Below are 18,475 nucleotides of genomic sequence, written 5' to 3' on the forward strand. Positions count from 1 at the left end.
GTAGATGTTTATACTCCAGTCCACAGAGTTAAAAAAAAAAAAAAAAAAATTCACTGTTTTCTCAGTTGTTGCGATGTTCTGCTTAGCATGGCATGCCTTTATATTAATCATAAAGCTAAGTTAGCTTTCTAATTTCAACGTTACCAAAGTTAGGCTTCCATTTTAGCACTTGCTATGTCCATTTTTTTTTTAAATTTTTTTTTACAAATTTAAAGTTAGCTGATGCTGTGCTCCCAAAAGCCGTTTCACGACTGCCTAGCAGCAGCGGCTGTGTGCAGTCAGGAGAACTCACGCGGGGGATCTGTTACCATTAGCTGAAAACAAGGGAACAATTTCAAGCAGAATATGTTTCTGTAGAATTTTGCTGTTGCAAGCATTGCATGATAAATTAGGGTCATTACGTTTAATATGCCAACCTGATTCACCTTAACGCGCAAGGTTTAACACAGACTCAAGCGGCAGCATTTAAAACAGACGCGTTTGCTCCTAATAGCAGAGTCTTTTGGGAATCAGTGTTGGGATATTTGGGAAACTGATCCTAGAGGTAGCACCCAGTTATGGCAAAAAAAATGTTTCATTAAACAGTCAGACCTTAAATATGAATCCTTCACACCTGCTTATTATCACTTCTGTTAATGTCCCCTTGTGTGTATTACTGTATCACCTCATTGAAATGTGATGGACAGATTACAATGGGAGTCAATAGGGACAAGCCCCTGTGAATAACACTGGTTATAATCACTATCAGGATCACTCCTTTTACAGTAGCACAATATAGCCTACACACATTTCTACATCTTATGTTTGTTTTTTAATTAGTTGTAAAGACATTTTATTGTAATTTATTTGCAATAACTAGTCCCATATTTCAAGATCCATGTAGGTCACCCAAAGTGTGCTTTTATAGCAGTGAAAGCCAACACTATTGCGGACACAGCAGTGTATTGCCAGCCACATTAAATTGATCTAAAGTGACAGATCACTTGATGGCGCTGCTTCTTCTATAAAGACACTAGCTTATGTTACATATATGTTTAAGATTAATATGTTCAAAATTTGTCCTTTGGAAAACAGTGAAATTAAGGCTTGTTTCCCTTCATGAAATTGTGGTTAGTACTACCAATTGCTTCACATTCTTTTGGTATTTTATTGCACAAATGCGCTGAACACAGCACAGCTTCCCATTGTAGACATAGCAATAATATGGTATATTTTCACCCAGCGTCGGTTTGGTGTGCAAAGTTCCCAGATGTTCGACCATGCGAATACACACGAGGCTCCTCTACGCCTCTACGCACCCCCCCAGTCCTACCACACCCGCTTAATTGCAACCCCCCCCCCTTCTCCCTGAGTGTCTCTGACCAACCACCAGCAGCAGCCCTGTGTCTGCACTCATCACTTCCCATAGAGCCCTGTGAGGATCCATAAGTCGGCATCCAGACTGGTGATTGGCTAACAAGGGTGTGGACTTCCATAATACGGGTGAGGGTAAACAAGGACACTCAGCTCGTATTTCGGTGCATGAGCCCCCGTGCACGTTACAATATATTTTTGTGAACTATGGGTGACCTACAGTTAGTGGGCTAACATTGTAGCACCCTCCTATATAGAAGTATCATGTTTTTTTTAATTGGATAACAATCAACAAAGTATTCTTGTCCGTATTTGAACTGTTGTATTTTTATTCAATAAATCGTGAAAGATGAATTTCAAGCTCTGCTATGGGATTTGACGTAGGCTTCAGGTTTTTTAATTTTATTTTGAAATGTATTTAGCATACTGCCTTCAATTGAACTGTTTCTGGCAGAATCGGTCAGTTGATCAGTTCAGAGTAGTGTGTGAATTGTTGTCATAATTAATAACCATAATTGACAGTTTCTGATCAAAACCATGTATAATAGCTTAAAAATGAAAATGATACCTTTTACAGATTGGTGGAGCTTGAGTTAAGCTAAATATACACACACACACACACACACATATATATATATAATCGTATATTTGGTGTTATTCATATAAGAAGGTAGTGGCACAAAAGTGTATTTTTGCCTAGAGCCTAGTGATGGTTCAATCTGGCCCTGACTATACCCTCGATTTTGCCTCCCTAACCACGGATGTGCCAGGGCCAATGCAACGCTCCTTCTGGATAAGTAGGTGGTGATTAGCGATTTGCAACACATATCGACAAACAATTACAATACTGTTAGGAACATACTGCATGAGGTGGCACTGTCAATCACTGTGGGTTTAATCAAAAAGTTATTCTAAAACTGCTCACTGCTATAAACCATCTGGACCACAGAATGCCATCCCATTCCACAAAATTCCTTTGGCATGACTGATGGTCACACATGCCTTGCTCAAATGTACTAAATGTGCCCTCCAGCTGGCATCTCTTCTCATTGCCTGACCATCAGATCAGGAGAAGGAAGATCTAAATATACCAACTTAGCTTCACCCTCATCCTAACCATGCGATCACAACCTGGCTCCAGGACTGCTCTTTACAACATCTTACTGGGGGAGAGAGAAATAATAAGAAAAGTATTGGATTCATAAGAAGGGAGCTTGGTCTCAGTTCAAGCATCCACACAGGTTTTAGGAACTAAAGAATAAATAAAGACTTTTCTATGGAGCCTTAGAGGTTTCTATTTGTACTGCAATGTAGTCTGCAATGTGAGAGCTCAATGGCACAGCATGCTGAGTGCCTGCAGCACAGCTATCTGCATGCCGGATCACTAGAACAAGCCATCACAAGCCCCAGTGAAACTTCCCCATTTAATATACCAAAGATATATACAAAAAAAAAACAGCAGACATTTTAAGTAGATATCTGTAGTGTTCTGCAGAGTATTTGTATTAATAATGGCTCATACAAATGTAAATCAAGTAAACATAATCATATCAAACAATGTCTGGGTTCAGCACTTCCAATTGAATAATTGAATGTATTAAGCCTTTTGTCAGTAGGACTTTTAGAAACTGTCAAGCAAAAACATCACATCACATGAGACTTCTTATTGGGTCACGTAACTACATTCTTTAATTAACTCCTACTTTTTGAGGGAGTTGAAACATTTGTTAACAAAACTAGAGCCAAACAAAGTTCTGTATTGCAGGTCACTAGCAGTCTGTTCATGATAATTATGATGATGATGTAGCTGCAGTATTCGGCACATCTGTAAAAGACAGGAGCCTGCAAACCCTGCGATTCCCAAGAAATTCCGTTACCCCAGATCCGGACTGCCTCTACTCATAACCTTGGTTGCTAGGGGCCCTGTTGTTGTGATTTAAACAGTGGTGGTTTTTACATCTACTGCCATCTAAATCACTGAAATAGAAGCTACTGGGGGCATATTCTCAGTGCATTAACAATACTGGCGCTGCCACTTACAGACTAGAGTAAATGTGTTTGTAATATGGTCCATCACATGAGTGTTTGAATTCTGTTTCAGGGTTCCACACTTCCACAGGCCTGACTGAAGGATAGCTGCCTACCTTGCTTCTACTTAGAAACTACAAAATCCCCTTAGTCTTCACTAGAGCCAAAACCGGCACCATCGTGACCCTATTTGTATCATAAAACCATGCTCCACCATATTTCTATTATACACCCCCTTGAACTTTTTCAGATTATGTTGTGTCAGTGCCTCAGTTTCATGCATTTAAATGAGGATTTTTTTTCCACTTATCCACTTAAGGCATGTGGGGGAATGTGGAAGGGTGTGGGTATTCACTGACACGGGAGACAGAAGTGTATTTGCAAACAGCGCACAGGTGTCCAGTTTTATTGGTTTCTTTTTGTATTTCTTATTTTACCCGCAGAGGGCGCTGTTGTCCATGGCTTGAGTACCAGCGATGGTAAACAAGACCACGGTTATACCAATACAGGTACACAGTCCAATGCAGGTGCACTCATAGGTGCTTTGGAAATAAAAATCGCAAAGGACAAAAGGCGAAAGAAAAATGGAAAATAAAACACAGTAATATAACTACAAAACAATGGTGCTGCAGTCTGCAGCGTCTACTCCAACCATCGCTACCCACACAGCCTGGGTCTCTGTCCTACGCTCAGGATTTCCCTCACTACCCTATACAATAATCGAGGTCTGCCCAAGGATTTTCCCCACTGCAAAAATAATCTTTCTTTTTCTTGTTATGTTGTGATTTTCTCCAGCTGCGCTTTGTCCATTCATACTGCTTCCACTGGCTCATATTTGTCTAGAGGGGCAGCCTGAGGGAACACAGAGTGTAATCTTTATAGGGCCAGCAATCCCCCAAGGCTTGCCTCTCAGCCACTCAGAGAGGGGGAAAGCCACACACCATTTTCGCACCTCTCTGTGTCACTGCCATGCTTAACAGGCGGATCTCTGAGACTGCTGCCCACTACCTTGCATGCGCCAGACAGTCAGCATAGGTCTCCCCCTGTTACAGGGGAAAAAAGCAACAAAATGATTGTTACTAGTTTTAAAGCGAACAGAAAATGGTGCAAACTGCAGTTTGGCATAAACACTGTAATAAAGCAAGGCCATAGACTTTACATCCTTTGTTACTTAATTAAACAAGTAGAGTATTTTGAGTGTAGGTGAAATAAAGACCAGGAGGCCTTGAACAGTTCTAGGACTCTGAACCCAGACCTACTGTACTATAACACTATGTGTAATATCACCTCCAAACAACAGCACGTTTGACATAAATGTATCCATGGTGCTAGAATGGTGTGACACTATTGGTGAAGTTCTTTACATCAAATTAGCAAAACATAATGAAGAAAGTACCAGTAACAGCTCAGATATTTAATTCAGGGCTTTGTGCTCTTTGATTTGTTTAAGAATTGCTGAGATGAATTTGAGAATGTGGTCGTACATTGTTTGGCACTGCTGTAACGAGATGTCGGAATGGTTGAATCATTGCTCATTGTATGCTGTAGGATAACCTGTGCAGGTCCACATACAAGTAGAGCAAAGGTTTACAGAACCATCCTTTCCTTCAGTTTTAACTTCGCACCTGTGAATGAGACCTTTGTGATCTTGAAAGCTAGTCTATTTTATACACAGGGTGTCCACAAAGTTCTCTTTTTTCCTACAATTAATTATTTTCTGTTGCAGGTGACTTGAGTGCAAACAAGCTGTGAGAGATGCATTCCACCTCGTCACTCCATCCATGTTACGGAAGATGTTGCACCGAACATGGCGACGGATAATTATCTGCCATGAAAATGACGGCACTCACACCAATGCTCTGGATGTCTAAATACAGTTAAATACTAAATACAATTGTCATCATTCTTCCACATGTTTCAGTTGTTGGTTGGTGCGCTGCACTGCACAGGTGTAGTGGTGAAGCTGTGCTCAGGAATGACAGATACTAATACAGTTCATGGTCAAAGCACAGCTCTTTAATCAGTGGGGTTGCTGGTTTGGGAACTTTAAATAATAGTACCTGGCTCTACACAACAATGTGTACTGCACAGGTGAAAACACAGGGCACAGTCCAAAAATAATAATGCTGTTCACACACACTTCATACACACATGCTCACAAGTCCAATTGTGGGTGCTCCTAGTGCAAGCAGTGATTTAATACAGTTAATAGTGACAACAATGCTGTAGAGGGGTCCGGGGCACTGTTCCTGTTATACCGTGCCCTCACCAGTCGGGAGGGAGATTGCTGACTCAGATTCATTCGCTGTCTGTCACATGCACCTACTGGAAAAAATCACAACAAAAACCTGTAGTTCTCATTGTATTGTCAGAATATTTTTTATAAAGAGTGTATGGCTGCCTTCACTACATTATATCCCCTGTGGTGACTATCGCAAGCACTGTTGTCTATAATAGCTCTTGCAGTTGACAGGTCTAATGTTTGAAGAGGAGTGGGTGCAGCTCTTCTATATACAATACCATTCATGTTACGAATGGGAAAGTCTTTTATGATTAGCTGAAATGTTAATCCATCGTTACCTTTTGGACTGCATCTGTTTCTGTACAGAAATCCAGTATCAACCTGTAATGGGGTGCCAGCCCACCTCCTATAATTTTGGTTGATATTATAATTTTTATTATTTTCTTTATGATTTTCATAATGTTTCTTGTTTATTTTGGATCGGTAGGGAGGGGGTTAAATTCCAAATACATGTGAGAATGTGGCTGGTGCCTTAATGGGCTAATTGTTAATTATTGATTAATGGTGCTCCAGCCACAGACTATAAAAGCCAGGTAGAATCTTTGTCTGGGTGGTGGTTTTGGTTTGGAGAGACAGTGTGGCGGCAATAATAGACATATAAATACTTGTTTTTTTTTAAGCCTTTGTTATGTGTTTGTATCTTTTGTTTTGTCCTTTTGCCTTTTTATTTTGTGTTTTGGTTAATTAAAGAATTTTGTTCCTGACTCAGAGTCTTCTCTCTGCGTCTATCCTGTCACAGAATCTTAGTCCCGTGTGCTTGGAGACCCGATCTAGCTAACACTCTGAATAGTGCTTCAACCAGCAGTAGATTAAAACATTCTCTTGTCATCTCTAGTGCAAGGGTTTGACTATCCAACCTAACAGGGTTATAACCAAGGCTTTAAGAAACACCTTCTCATCTCTGAACTTTCTTGGAAGTTTATTGACGTTCAGATTTGTCTGTAGAATTTTACAGTTTGACCTGTCACCACGCTGTCCAGTAGGTTCTCTGCCCTGTGTAACAAGTATTAGTACCCCACTTGCAACTGTAAACTCCCTTTGCTACACATAGGATATACACATCGGGGTTCTTTTGTGCCGGATCGCACCAGACTCCAGATCTGATACTTTTTTGTCTGACAGTTGAGAATTATACAGTTTACAAATGATGAACTGCATGAAAACATTTTTTTAATTGTTTGTTAAAAAAAAGAATGCTATCCCTCATCCTTAATTATAGTATCCAGTACCTTTTTCTTTACAAATTAATCCATGTGTAAGTAATATATGTATGTGTATATATATATATATATATATATATATATATATATATATATATATATATATATATATATATATATATGTGTGTGTGTGTGTGTGTGTGTGTATATGTATATATATATCTATATATATATATATATGTATATTATATATATATATATATATATATATAGACAGTCTACACCCCCTTTCAAAATTTTCACCTTTTATCGCCTTATAGCCTGGAATTAAAATGAATTAAAATAGTTTGGTTTGTTTTTTTTTTCATTTATCAACACATCCTACCCCACAACTTCCAAGTGAAAAAAATATTCTAGAAATTTGTAGAACATTAATTAAAAATAAAAACTGAAATAGCTTGGTTGGATAAGTGTCCACCCCCTTGTAATAGCAATCCTAAATTAGCTCAGGTGTAACCAATCGCCTTCAAAATCACACGTCAAGTTAAGTGGCCTCCACCTGTGTGAAATTGTAGTGATTCACATGAATTCAGCAGTTCTTGTAGGTTCCCCCTGCTGGGTAGTGCATTTCAAAGCAAAGACTCAACCATGAGCACCAAGGCGCTTTCAAAATAAATTTGGGATAAAGTTGTTGAAAGGCACAGATCGGGATTAGTATAAAAAAATATCAAAGGCCTTGAATATCCCTTGGAGCATGGTCAAGACAATTATTAAGTGTGAAGAAACCGAACAGGATAGCAGTATCAACCAACGATCATTTGGGTGCGGTTTTACAATGTTTAGTAAGGAATTTGTGAAAGGAGGGGGGAAGGGTGGAATGTTTCATAAGAACATAAGAACATAAGAAAGTTTACAAACGAGAGGAGGCCATTCGGCCCATCTTGCTCGTTTGGTTGTTAGTAGCTTATTGATCCCAAAATCTCATCAAGCAGCTTCTTGAAGGATCCCAGGGTGTCAGCTTCAACAACATTACTGGGGAGTTGATTCCAGACCCTCACAATTCTCTGTGTAAAAAAGTGTCTCCTATTTTCTGTTCTGAATGCCCCTTTTTCTAAACTCCATTTGTGACCCCTGGTCCTTGTTTCTTTTTTCAGGCTGAAAAAGTCCCTTGGGTCGACACTGTCAATACCTTTTAGAATTTTGAATGCTTGAATTAGGTCGCCACATAGTCTTCTTTGTTCAAGACTGAACAGATTCAATTCTTTTGGCCTGTCTGCATATGACATGCCTTTTAAGCCCGGAATAATTCTGGTCGCTCTTCTTTGCACTCTTTCTAGAGCAGCAATTTCTTTTTTATAGCGAAGTGACCAGAATTGAACACAATATTCAAGATGAGGTCTTACTAGTGCATTGTACAGTTTTAACATTACTTCCCTTGATTTAAATTCAACACTTTTCACAATGTATCCGAGCATCTTGTTAGCCTTTTTTATAGCTTCCCCACATTGTCTAGATGAAGACATTTCTGAGTCAACAAAAACTCCTAGGTCTTTTTCATAGATTCCTTCTCCAATTTCAATATCTCCCATATGATATTTATAATGTACATTTTTATTTCCTGCGTGCAGTACCTTACACTTTTCTCTATTAAATGTCATTTGCCATGTGTCTGCCCAGTTCTGAATCTTGTCTAGATCATTTTGAATGACCTTTGCAGCTGCAACAGTGTTTGCCACTCCTCCTACTTTTGTGTCGTCTGCAAATTTAACAAGTTTGCTTACTATACCAGAATCTAAATCATTAATGTAGATTAGGAATAGCAGAGGACCTAATACTGATCCCTGTGGTACACCGCTGGTTACCACACTCCATTCTGAGGTTTTTCCTCTAATCAGTACTTTCTGTTTTCTACATGTTAACCACTCCCTAATCCATGTACATGTGTTTCCTTGAATCCCAACTGCGTTCAGTTTGAGAATTAATCTTTTGTGCGGGACTTTGTCAAAAGCTTTCTGGAAATCTAAATAAACCATGTCATATGCTTTGCAATTATCCATTATCGATGTTGCATCCTCAAAAAAATCAAGCAAGTTAGTTAGACACGATCTCCCTTTCCTAAAACCATGTTGACTGTCTCCCAGGACCCTGTTACCATATAGGTAATTTTCCATTTTGGATCTTATTATAGTTTCCATAAGTTTGCATATAATAGAAGTCAGGCTTACTGGTCTGTAGTTACCTGGTTCAGTTTTGTTTCCCTTTTTGTGGATCGGTTTTACGTTTGCAATTTTCCAGTCTGTCGGTACCACCCCTGTGTCAAGAGACTGCTGCATGATCTTGGTTAGCGGTTTGTAAATTACTTCTTTCATTTCTTTGAGTACTACTGGGAGGATCTCATCCGGCCCAGGGGATTTGTTTATTTTAAGAGCTCCTAGTCCCTTTAACACTTCTGCCTCAGTTATGCTAAAGTTATTTAAAACTGGATAGGAACTGGATGACATGTGGGGCATGTTGTCAGTATCTTCCTTTGTAAAAACTTGTGAAAAGTAATCATTTAACATATTTGCTATTTTTTTTTCTTCCTCTACGATTTTGCCATTTGTATCTCTTAAACATTTAATCTCCTCTTTGAATGTTCTCTTGCTGTTGTAATATTGGAAAAACATTTTGGAATTGGTTTTAGCTCCCTTAGCAATGTTCATTTCTATTTCTCTCTTGGCCTTTCTAACTTCCTTTTTGACTTGCGTTTGCAGTTCTGTGTACTCTTTCTGCGTACTTTCTTTTTGGTCCTTTTTTAATGCTCTGTAAAGTGCCTTTTTTCGCTGAATATTTTTTTTTAATTGATCTATTAAACCATTTTGGCAATTTAGTTTTACATTTAGATTTGTCTACTTTAGGGATATAATTGTTTTGCGCCTCTAGTACTACATTTTTGAAGAACAACCATCCTTCTTCTGTGGGTGTTTTCTCTATTTTACTCCAATCTACTTCTGTTAGTCTCTGTTTCATACCTTCATAGTTTGCTTTTCTAAAATTGTAAACCTTAGCTTTAGTCATTACTTTTGGGGATTTAAAAAACACTTCAAATGAGACCATGTTGTGGTCTGAGTTTGCCAGTGGTTCTCTGACCTCTGTTTTAGTTATTCTATCTTCGTTATTTGAAAAGACTAAATCAAGGCATGCCTCCCCTCTAGTGGGTGCCTTCACAAATTGTGTTAGGAAGCAGTCATTTGTCATTTCCACCATTTCTATTTCATCCTTCGTGCTACCCACCGGGTTTTCCCATTTTATTTGGGGGAAGTTGAAATCCCCCATTAGTATGGCTTCTCCTTTGCTACACACATTTCTAATGTCATTGTATAACAGATTATTTTGCTCACCGTCTGAATCTGGCGGTCTATAGCATGCTCCTATTATTATGCCTTTTGAATTTTTGTCTGTTATTCTGACCCATATTGATTCGGTTTTATTTTCTTTGTCCAGGTTTAACACCTGGGCTTCAAGACTGTTTCTTATGTATAGCGCTACCCCTCCTCCTCTTCTGTCCTGCCTGTCTTTCCTATACAGTGTATACCCACAAATATTATATTCGTCCCCATCACTCTCAGATAACCACGTTTCTGTAACACCTATCACATCATAGTTACCTGTTAGTGCAGTAGCTTCAAGTTCTAGAATTTTGTTTCTGATACTTCTAGCATTTAGATAAATACATTTAATGGTTGTCTTACCTGAGTTGTTGTTCTTGTTTTGATGCGGTCTCCCTTCTGTTTTTTTGTTGATTTCTCCCCCCTTCCTTTCTAGTTTAAATGCTTCCGAACCTGCTCGAGGATCTTTTCTCCGAGTAGACTAGTTCCCTTGTTATTTAAATGCAGTCCATCCCGTCTATACAGATAGTCCTCGTTGTAGAATGTGGTCCAATGATCAAGATAGGTGAAGCCTTCCCGTGTGCACCACGTCTTCAGCCATTCGTTTTGATTAATTATTTCCAGCTGTCCATATGGTCCTTTGCAAGGTGCGGGTAGTATACCAGAAAATACCACAGTTTTGGTTTTCTCTTTTAATTTCCTTCCTAGCTCTCTGAATTTGTTTTGCAGGGATTTTGGTCTGTCTCTTCCAATGTTGTTTGTACCGATGTGGACGACTACTACCGGGTCGTCTCCTGTTCGTTCTAGGAGCCTGTCCACGTTTTCAGTGATGTGCTTGACCGAGGCTCCCAGAAGGCAGCACACTGTTGTAGTAAGGGGGTCCAAACTGCGAATTGAACTTGCTGTGTTTCTCAATATGGAGTCCCCAACAATCATGACCTCCCTTCTTTTTGCTGTCTGGTCACCACTGTCAATAGGGTCCTGGATGTTGTTCCTTTCATTCTCTTGTTGTTGGTTCTGCTCATCAAAATTCTGAAGTGACTCAAATCTGTTGGTTGTTTTGATTTCTGGTGGTTGTGTTTGACGAAGTTTCTTTTTTTCCCTGCTTCTGCCTACCTGAACCCAGCTGTTCTGACCTTCTATCTCCCTGGTGGCTTTCAGTCTGTTAGGGGTGATGCAGACTTCCATGAATTGTGGGTGTGCCAGTTCCTCAAGATCCTGTTGCTGTCTCACTTCTTCCAGCTCCATTTCTAGCATGCTTACTAGTTTATGCAAATCCTGGATCGCGCGGCACTTTACGCACACTTGGTTTAGCTCTGCTCGGTTTTCTCGGATTTCCCACATCAAGCAGGTGTCACAGATTACTGGCTTGAAGACCATGTTGAGGTTTTTTTTTTTGAAGTTTAGTTTCTTCTGCAGCTGTCAACCTGCTTTCAAACTGCTTCGAAACTGCTCTGTACTTTTCCACGCCTGTACTTCTGCCACTCGCTGTCGCTTCCACTCTCTGTCGCTTTCAGTACACCATTAGGTTGGGTCAGATGTCCAGGGGCAGTGGGGGGATGGTAGAAGAAGGGCAATGCCTGCTTGCTTGCTAGGTCATAAATTCCAGGTTGAAGTGAACATAACAACCACAACGGAGGGGACAATCATGCCCCACAGCTATCCTCTATTGGTTGAGTATATGAGTTTAGGGGGTAGGGATGGATGAATTGTCTGCTGAGTGCCAAATCCTGATAGGAGCAGGGAATTTTATGTAGGAACTATATAACCCATGTATGTGCCTTACCCCGGCAGAATACACTAGTTACTGATGAAGTGACTGTTATTCTCTGGAGTGCTCTGTATTTTGATGACCACAGCAATAAACCTTTGATGCAACGATCGGTGTGATCGATTGTCTCTGATCATCTCTGCACTTCATTTTACAACCCTACAAGTGGAAGGTGTATTGCACCACCAAGACCCTGCCTAGATCAGGCCGTCCCTCCAAACTGGATGATCGAGCAAGAAGGAAACTGATCAGATAGGCTATCAAGAGGCCAATGGCAACTTTTCAAGAGCTACAGGCTTTTATGGCCAAGACTGGTCAAAGCGTGTATGTGACAACAATATCCCAAGCACTCCACAAATCTGGCTTGTATGGTAGGGTGGCAAGAAGGAAGCCATTACTCAAGAAAGCCCATCTTGAATCCCATTTGAGTATGCAAAAGAACACTCGAGAGATTCTGCAGCCATGTGGCAAAAAGGCTGATGGTCTGACGAAACAAAAATGGAACTTTTTGGCCTAAATGCAAAGTGTTATGTTTGGCGCAAACTCAACACAGTGCATCACCTAAAGAAAACCATCCATACTGTGAAGCATGGTGGTGGCAGCTGTTTCTCATCGGCAGGGACTGTCAGGATAGAAGGGAAAATGAATGGAGCAAAGTACAGAGACGTCCTTGAGGAAAACCTGCTGCCCTCTGCAAGAAAGTTGAAACTGGGATGGAAGTTCACCTTTCAGCATGACAACGACCCAAAGCACACAGCCAAAGCTACACTGGAGTGGCTCAGGAACAAAAAAAGTAAATGTCCTTGAGTCCCAGTGAGAGCCCTGACCTAAATCCAAACTAAAATTTGTGGCATGACTTGAAGATTGCTGTCCATCGACGCTCCCCAAGGAACGTGACAGAGCTTGAACAGTTTTGTAAAGAATGGTCAAATATTACCAAATCTAGGTGTGTAAATTGGTAGAGACCTATCCCAGCAGACTCATAGCTGTAATTGCTGCCAAAGGTGCTTCCACCAAGTATTAACTCAGGGGGTGGAGACTTATCCAATTATGATCTTTCAGTTTTGTATTTTTAATATATAATTTTTAATATATAATATATAATTAATATAAAACTTTTTTCCCCTTAACAGTGTGGAGAATGGTGTGTAGATAAGTGGGAAAAAAAATCCTCATTTAAATGCAAATATACGTGTTATAGTGGTCAGTGTTCACTTGTAACTTTAACAAGATTTTGTTTGCTTTCAAAAGTTTATTAAAGAATGGAGGAAATACTTTGAAAATATGGCCCGAAGTAATTTTCACAATGTAATTTAAACAGTAATGTAACACAATCTTTAAGACAGGTGAAGACAGAATACGATGTGATAGATTCTCAAAGCTACTTACTTACTAAAAGCAAATTAAGAAAGGGAAAAATTCACCCAATAAGTCACAAAACCAGAAACTCAGACATTCCAATTTAAGGCTTGTAAATAGTTGTTTCTTATTTGTTTTCCTTTAAGGAAAAAGATCATGATTTAGAGTATTGCTGGTAATATACAGCTTTGCACTAAATGGGCTGACTACGATACATCTCTATCGCAGGCAAACTAGAACTGAAAAGCCACTCCCAAAGTAAAATATATTTGAGTAATGCAACAAGGACCGCTCTGAATGATTGCAACAATCATAAAATGGCAACGAACAGTAAAAACAAACAATGAAACTGTAAGAGGACCCTTGGATACTAGCGAACCAGATAAAAGAGATCTAGGAGAACTTGTATACAATTCACCAGCCGCCATCTAATAAAGCAATCAAACATGGGTGGGGCACTGACTGAATCAGTACATGGCAATGTAATCAATTTACAATGAATATAATCTGAAGTTAGGGTAAGTAAATATAAAATAGTGATACCATTCTAGGTACAAGATAGATGATGCATACTGGGACATTATGTAATACAGTAGGGGTGGAACTGAAACAAATGGAGATAAGGTGATTGGGGAATTAAAAAGATATGTAATATTCTGACAGTAACCTTGCATACACATTATTTTTCTTTATTTTAAATGAGAAATCCTTTTCAAAATACTTTAAATATTTCAGGAACAATGGCAATGGGACAGACATGCACAGTGTTGGAAAACATAACTGGGCATTCTAAAACTGGGCGTAAAAAAGTGTAATAATAAATAATTAGACACCCTAAATTTATAAATAATTTAGTCATTTGGCACAATTTCCCAACTAGCAGTCTCTGCCTGAGAGGCCCAGGGCTGACTTCGGGTAGGGTGTGTTCAGATCAGGACTGGGAGCTGATTTTGCACCCTGGAAAACTGACAAAATCTCCTGCACTCTACAAAAGAAGCATCTGATGGATTTGGGAACTGCTGTGTAGGTTTCCCATCAGCAAGTGCTAAAAATTATAATAAAACATATACCATGCCAAACAGTACTCAGATCATACAAGGGGTGGATTTAATTGGTAGTTTGAAATTCGACCGCTATGAAAAGCACTTAGTAGTGCTCAGAGAGCATGGCAAACGAGGTAAGAGCATTCCCAAAGCAGGGGTGTAAACATACGGCCACAATGTTAAAAGTTTGTTGTGCTTTGCTCTGAAGTTTGTGTTTTAGTACTAATAACGTTACATCAAAGAACTATAATATCGCTGTTGCAGCGTTTTAAATGTGTTATATTAAGTCTTAATTTAATAAAGAACATAGAATTAGAAAGTACTTGGTTGGAGAGTTTTCTGAATGATAAAAATAAATAAAAATAAATAACAGTATTGCTGTTGTTAGTGATATTGTTATAGTTATTGGTAATAATGGATGTATTTATTTATTTAGTATTCTAACAAATTCATCCTAATCTACAATCTTAAAGTGAGTGTGACAGACTGTAAAACAACAAAAACTGCAACGTCTTTATTTACAGCGGAGAACAGTGATATCCAGACGTATAGCATTTGAACAACACGCCAGGATGTAGGAAATCAATAAAGTCTGAGAGTTTGAATAGCTTTTAAAAGGTTCATCACACGTGGGCATCTTACCTTGGAGCAGACGAAGAGTCTTTACGAAGTCTTAGAGTTATATGTGCAGAAAGATCTTGCTATCTCCCGCAAAGATTGATCTAAAGCACATATTTTTCGAAGTTTGTCTTTGGCTTTGGGAAAGGAATCAAATATATTCCCCCTTCCAAAGGTTCTGGGTACCTTGTGTCGCTGTTGTAAGTATCCCTGGTACACATTTCCACCATTTTCCACCACTAACTAACAAAAACGTATACCGTAAAATTGCGAAACTATGTCAATATGGCATTTGTTTGTCTGAGTTTATGGCGGTGGATACCATAACTAAGCATAGTTGAGCACGCGGTGATTTATAAGCTCTGACTGATATTTGTGTAATAACATTGTAGAATGACTGCAAACACCATGCATAGTAAATTAAATGTTAAAAGGCAATTAAAATGACATTTAAAAGGTACTTATAATTTTATAAAAGATTTTTAATTACATCAGTGGCAGTATTCAGATTCGCCACTGTTTGGACCAAAAAGAACACTCCTGTGTGTATTGATTAAAAGTACATTTTTCATAAGCAACGTATATAGCACAACATTCATTTTTTCTACTGACTGTAAAATGTGTAGGGAAAAAATTTATGCTCTGCCATAAAGGTTGCTTATTTTGTTTACTGATCTTCTGTCTTGATAAACTAAGGGCAAATTCCACCAAACTTTGCACAGATGATTTTTATTGGGCAACGTTTTAATAAAGGCATACAACATTATTGCAGCTTACCAGCGTAAAAGCACAGCAACATGTAGTACATTATATTAAACATGGTAAAACACAGTTCAAGTTCCAGCATAGTATAGAGAACTCAATGTATTACTCATTGTATTGGGAATCTGAAAGATAATAAATGTAGGTTAGTACTGTGTACATAACTAGGAATTAATACAAGGCAGTACAGTATGTAGTTCTGGGGATCTGAGAGCTAACAAATTAAATACAATATAGAAACCAGATTAAAGACGATATAGCTGAAACATTTTTGTACTTCACCTAATTTCTTCAGTTTTATCAAAACTTTTCACATTGTGAATATATTCTTATCAGTGTCCCTATTAAAAGTTTACCCAAGTAAAAGTAGCACAATGTAATAATGAGAAAGCATGGTAAAACATAGGTAAGCATTGCAAAGCAATAAAAGGTATAGTAAATAATAAAAAAAAAACATGACTACCTATGATAAATTATGGTAACCCTAGTATAACCTTGGGAAAAACATGAAAAAACTGCACAACTAACATGCAAATTTACTGCAGTAATATTGTATAAGGGATAGTATGGATGAACAAGGGCTAAACAGGGAATCTGAGAGACAGTTTAATTACGTACTATATCAATATGGCATATATATATATATATATATATATATATATATATATATATATATATATATATATATATATATATATATATATATATATATATTTACAGTTCAAAAGTTATTGAGGTATAGAAAATGATGTATTGGGCATTTCATTTTAATTTAACCAATGTAAGTGGAGCGCAGGAAATTCGAGAACCAGCAAGTTCAATATAAAATAGTATACAGAATGATATGTATATAATGATATACAGAAAATGAGAGTCTTTCATCACTAAAACAACATGGTAGGTACTCTGACTATGCGCTGGAGAAAAAGACCAACCTCACAGAATACACTGTGTCTACTATAAACACCACCAGATTAACATAAGTCATGACAGCAACTACTACCAAGCCATCCCAGGAACAGGAATTGCAATTTGGGGGTCTGGGACCGCCAAATTTTTTGTCAAAGCAGAATATTGGCCAGATGATGGCCGCCGAGGCATACAGGAGCACAGCCAAGATGTTGTATCCAGTCAGGACCTTATCAAAGGAGAAGGGGAACAGGGAGATGATCTTGCAGATGGTAAAGATGATAATGATGAGGGCAAAGATGAAGCAGAGACAGTAGACAGCCATGCACCACTGCCGTCCAGAATTTGCTGTGTAATCATTGATTGAGATGAAGATGATGCAAGCAACGAAAGCTTCCAAGACCTTAAGCAACCCAGGAATGGTGGACAAGAAGCCACTGATCTCCCCTGGCTTGGCACGGGTCAACCCCACCTCCACGGCATAGGCAATGAAACACAGGCAGGACATGGCTGTAGCGGCAGCCTTAAAGGCACAGTTGTTTCCTGAGCAGTTCTTGAGGAACTCCACAGGGTAGATGATTGAGGCTGTAAGCACCATGAGGGTAGCCAGCATGGCAAATGCACTGGTGAAGTCCTCCCAGGAGATGGGGATCTTCTGACATAGCCTGGTAAACTCCAGCAGCACAATCAGGACTGATAAGATGAAGCAGAAACACCAGGAAAACATGCACCAGATACCATAAGAGCCACTGAAGACTCCATCGTGGGCAACCAGACTGAAAGTCACACAGGAGAGGAAGATCTCAAAGAAACGTACAATCCCTACCGGGGCGGTGACCGATCTGTAATCCATTTCCACAATAACCATCTTTCACTTTTTTATAAATCCTGATAACCTCAACAGTTTTTAAAAGACTAGTTAGTTCGCTGTGTGTCTTCTTGGTGAATGAACGTTGTCTGGTTGTTTGTTGGAGTTAAAGCAACACTGTTGAGTTGGGAAGGGAGGGTCAATGTGCTTCTGCTTTTTCTTTCTGTCTTATCAGAGGATCCAAACCACTCCCAAGCGGAACTGAGAACCTACAGCAATTTTCCAACCTCTTTAACTCAGCCTTATCTGAACTATTTATAAGAGGCTAAGTTACATATTAACCTGCCTGGTTAAAAAGATACATACTACACACCTTGTAAACTCTGCAAACAGATGTGAGGTAAAACTAATAGGTAAAGAAAGTAAACACATGTTTCAAACATCTTTCAAGAGAAATTTAATTTGCTCTCAAACATTTACAGAAAAGGTGGCTCTCCCTGAGATGGCACACAATTTCATATTTTCAAAGCATTTACTCCAGACTTTATTTAACTGAATGAAGTAAAACACTTGTTAATTTTACAAAACTATACCCAAACAACAAGTCATGTCATCTTAAGTACACTCAGTGTGTTTTGCTTTTTATTTTGTAACATTAACATGATTTTGTCTCATTTAAAAATATAGGAGTGTGGCAGGCTGGCGAGTGGATAGAGGCCCAGAGACAGACTGCAGTTCAAAAAAATAACTATTTTATTATAAATAAACAAAAATAAAGTGCACAAGGGCAAAATAACAGATACTCAAACACAAATAAAGCAAAAACAAAACTCACAAAAATAAAGTTTCCAGGCTGGGCAATGCCTTCACTGGATTTAGAAAATTCAAAACCACAAAACAAACACCAACCTGCTTCCTCAGCTCCCTCTCCCCAAATGAGAAGCAGAGGCCTCCTTTTATATCAGGTGGCTGGGCGCTGATTGATCGTTAATCA

General features: G+C 38.8%; 1 protein-coding gene across 1 annotated transcript; it reads right to left on the bottom strand.

Moving 5' to 3' along the window:
- Positions 1 to 16,514: 16,514 nt before the first annotated feature.
- On the bottom strand, positions 16,515 to 17,648 carry LOC121330480 (myeloid-associated differentiation marker homolog). Its single transcript, XM_041277022.1, has one exon. The coding sequence runs from the start codon at positions 17,539 to 17,541 to the stop codon at positions 16,675 to 16,677; it is 867 nt and encodes a 288-aa protein (XP_041132956.1). The 5' UTR covers positions 17,542 to 17,648; the 3' UTR covers positions 16,515 to 16,674.
- Positions 17,649 to 18,475: the final 827 nt, after the last annotated feature.

This window comes from Polyodon spathula, chromosome 18, assembly GCF_017654505.1.
Source record: "Polyodon spathula isolate WHYD16114869_AA chromosome 18, ASM1765450v1, whole genome shotgun sequence".
In the NCBI taxonomy this organism is placed as follows: Eukaryota; Metazoa; Chordata; class Actinopteri; order Acipenseriformes; family Polyodontidae; genus Polyodon; species Polyodon spathula.

Coding starts and splice junctions, on each gene's coding strand:
- LOC121330480 (XM_041277022.1), bottom strand. CDS start 17,541: ATGGTTATTGTGGAAATGGATTACAGATCGGTCACCGCCCCGGTAGGG.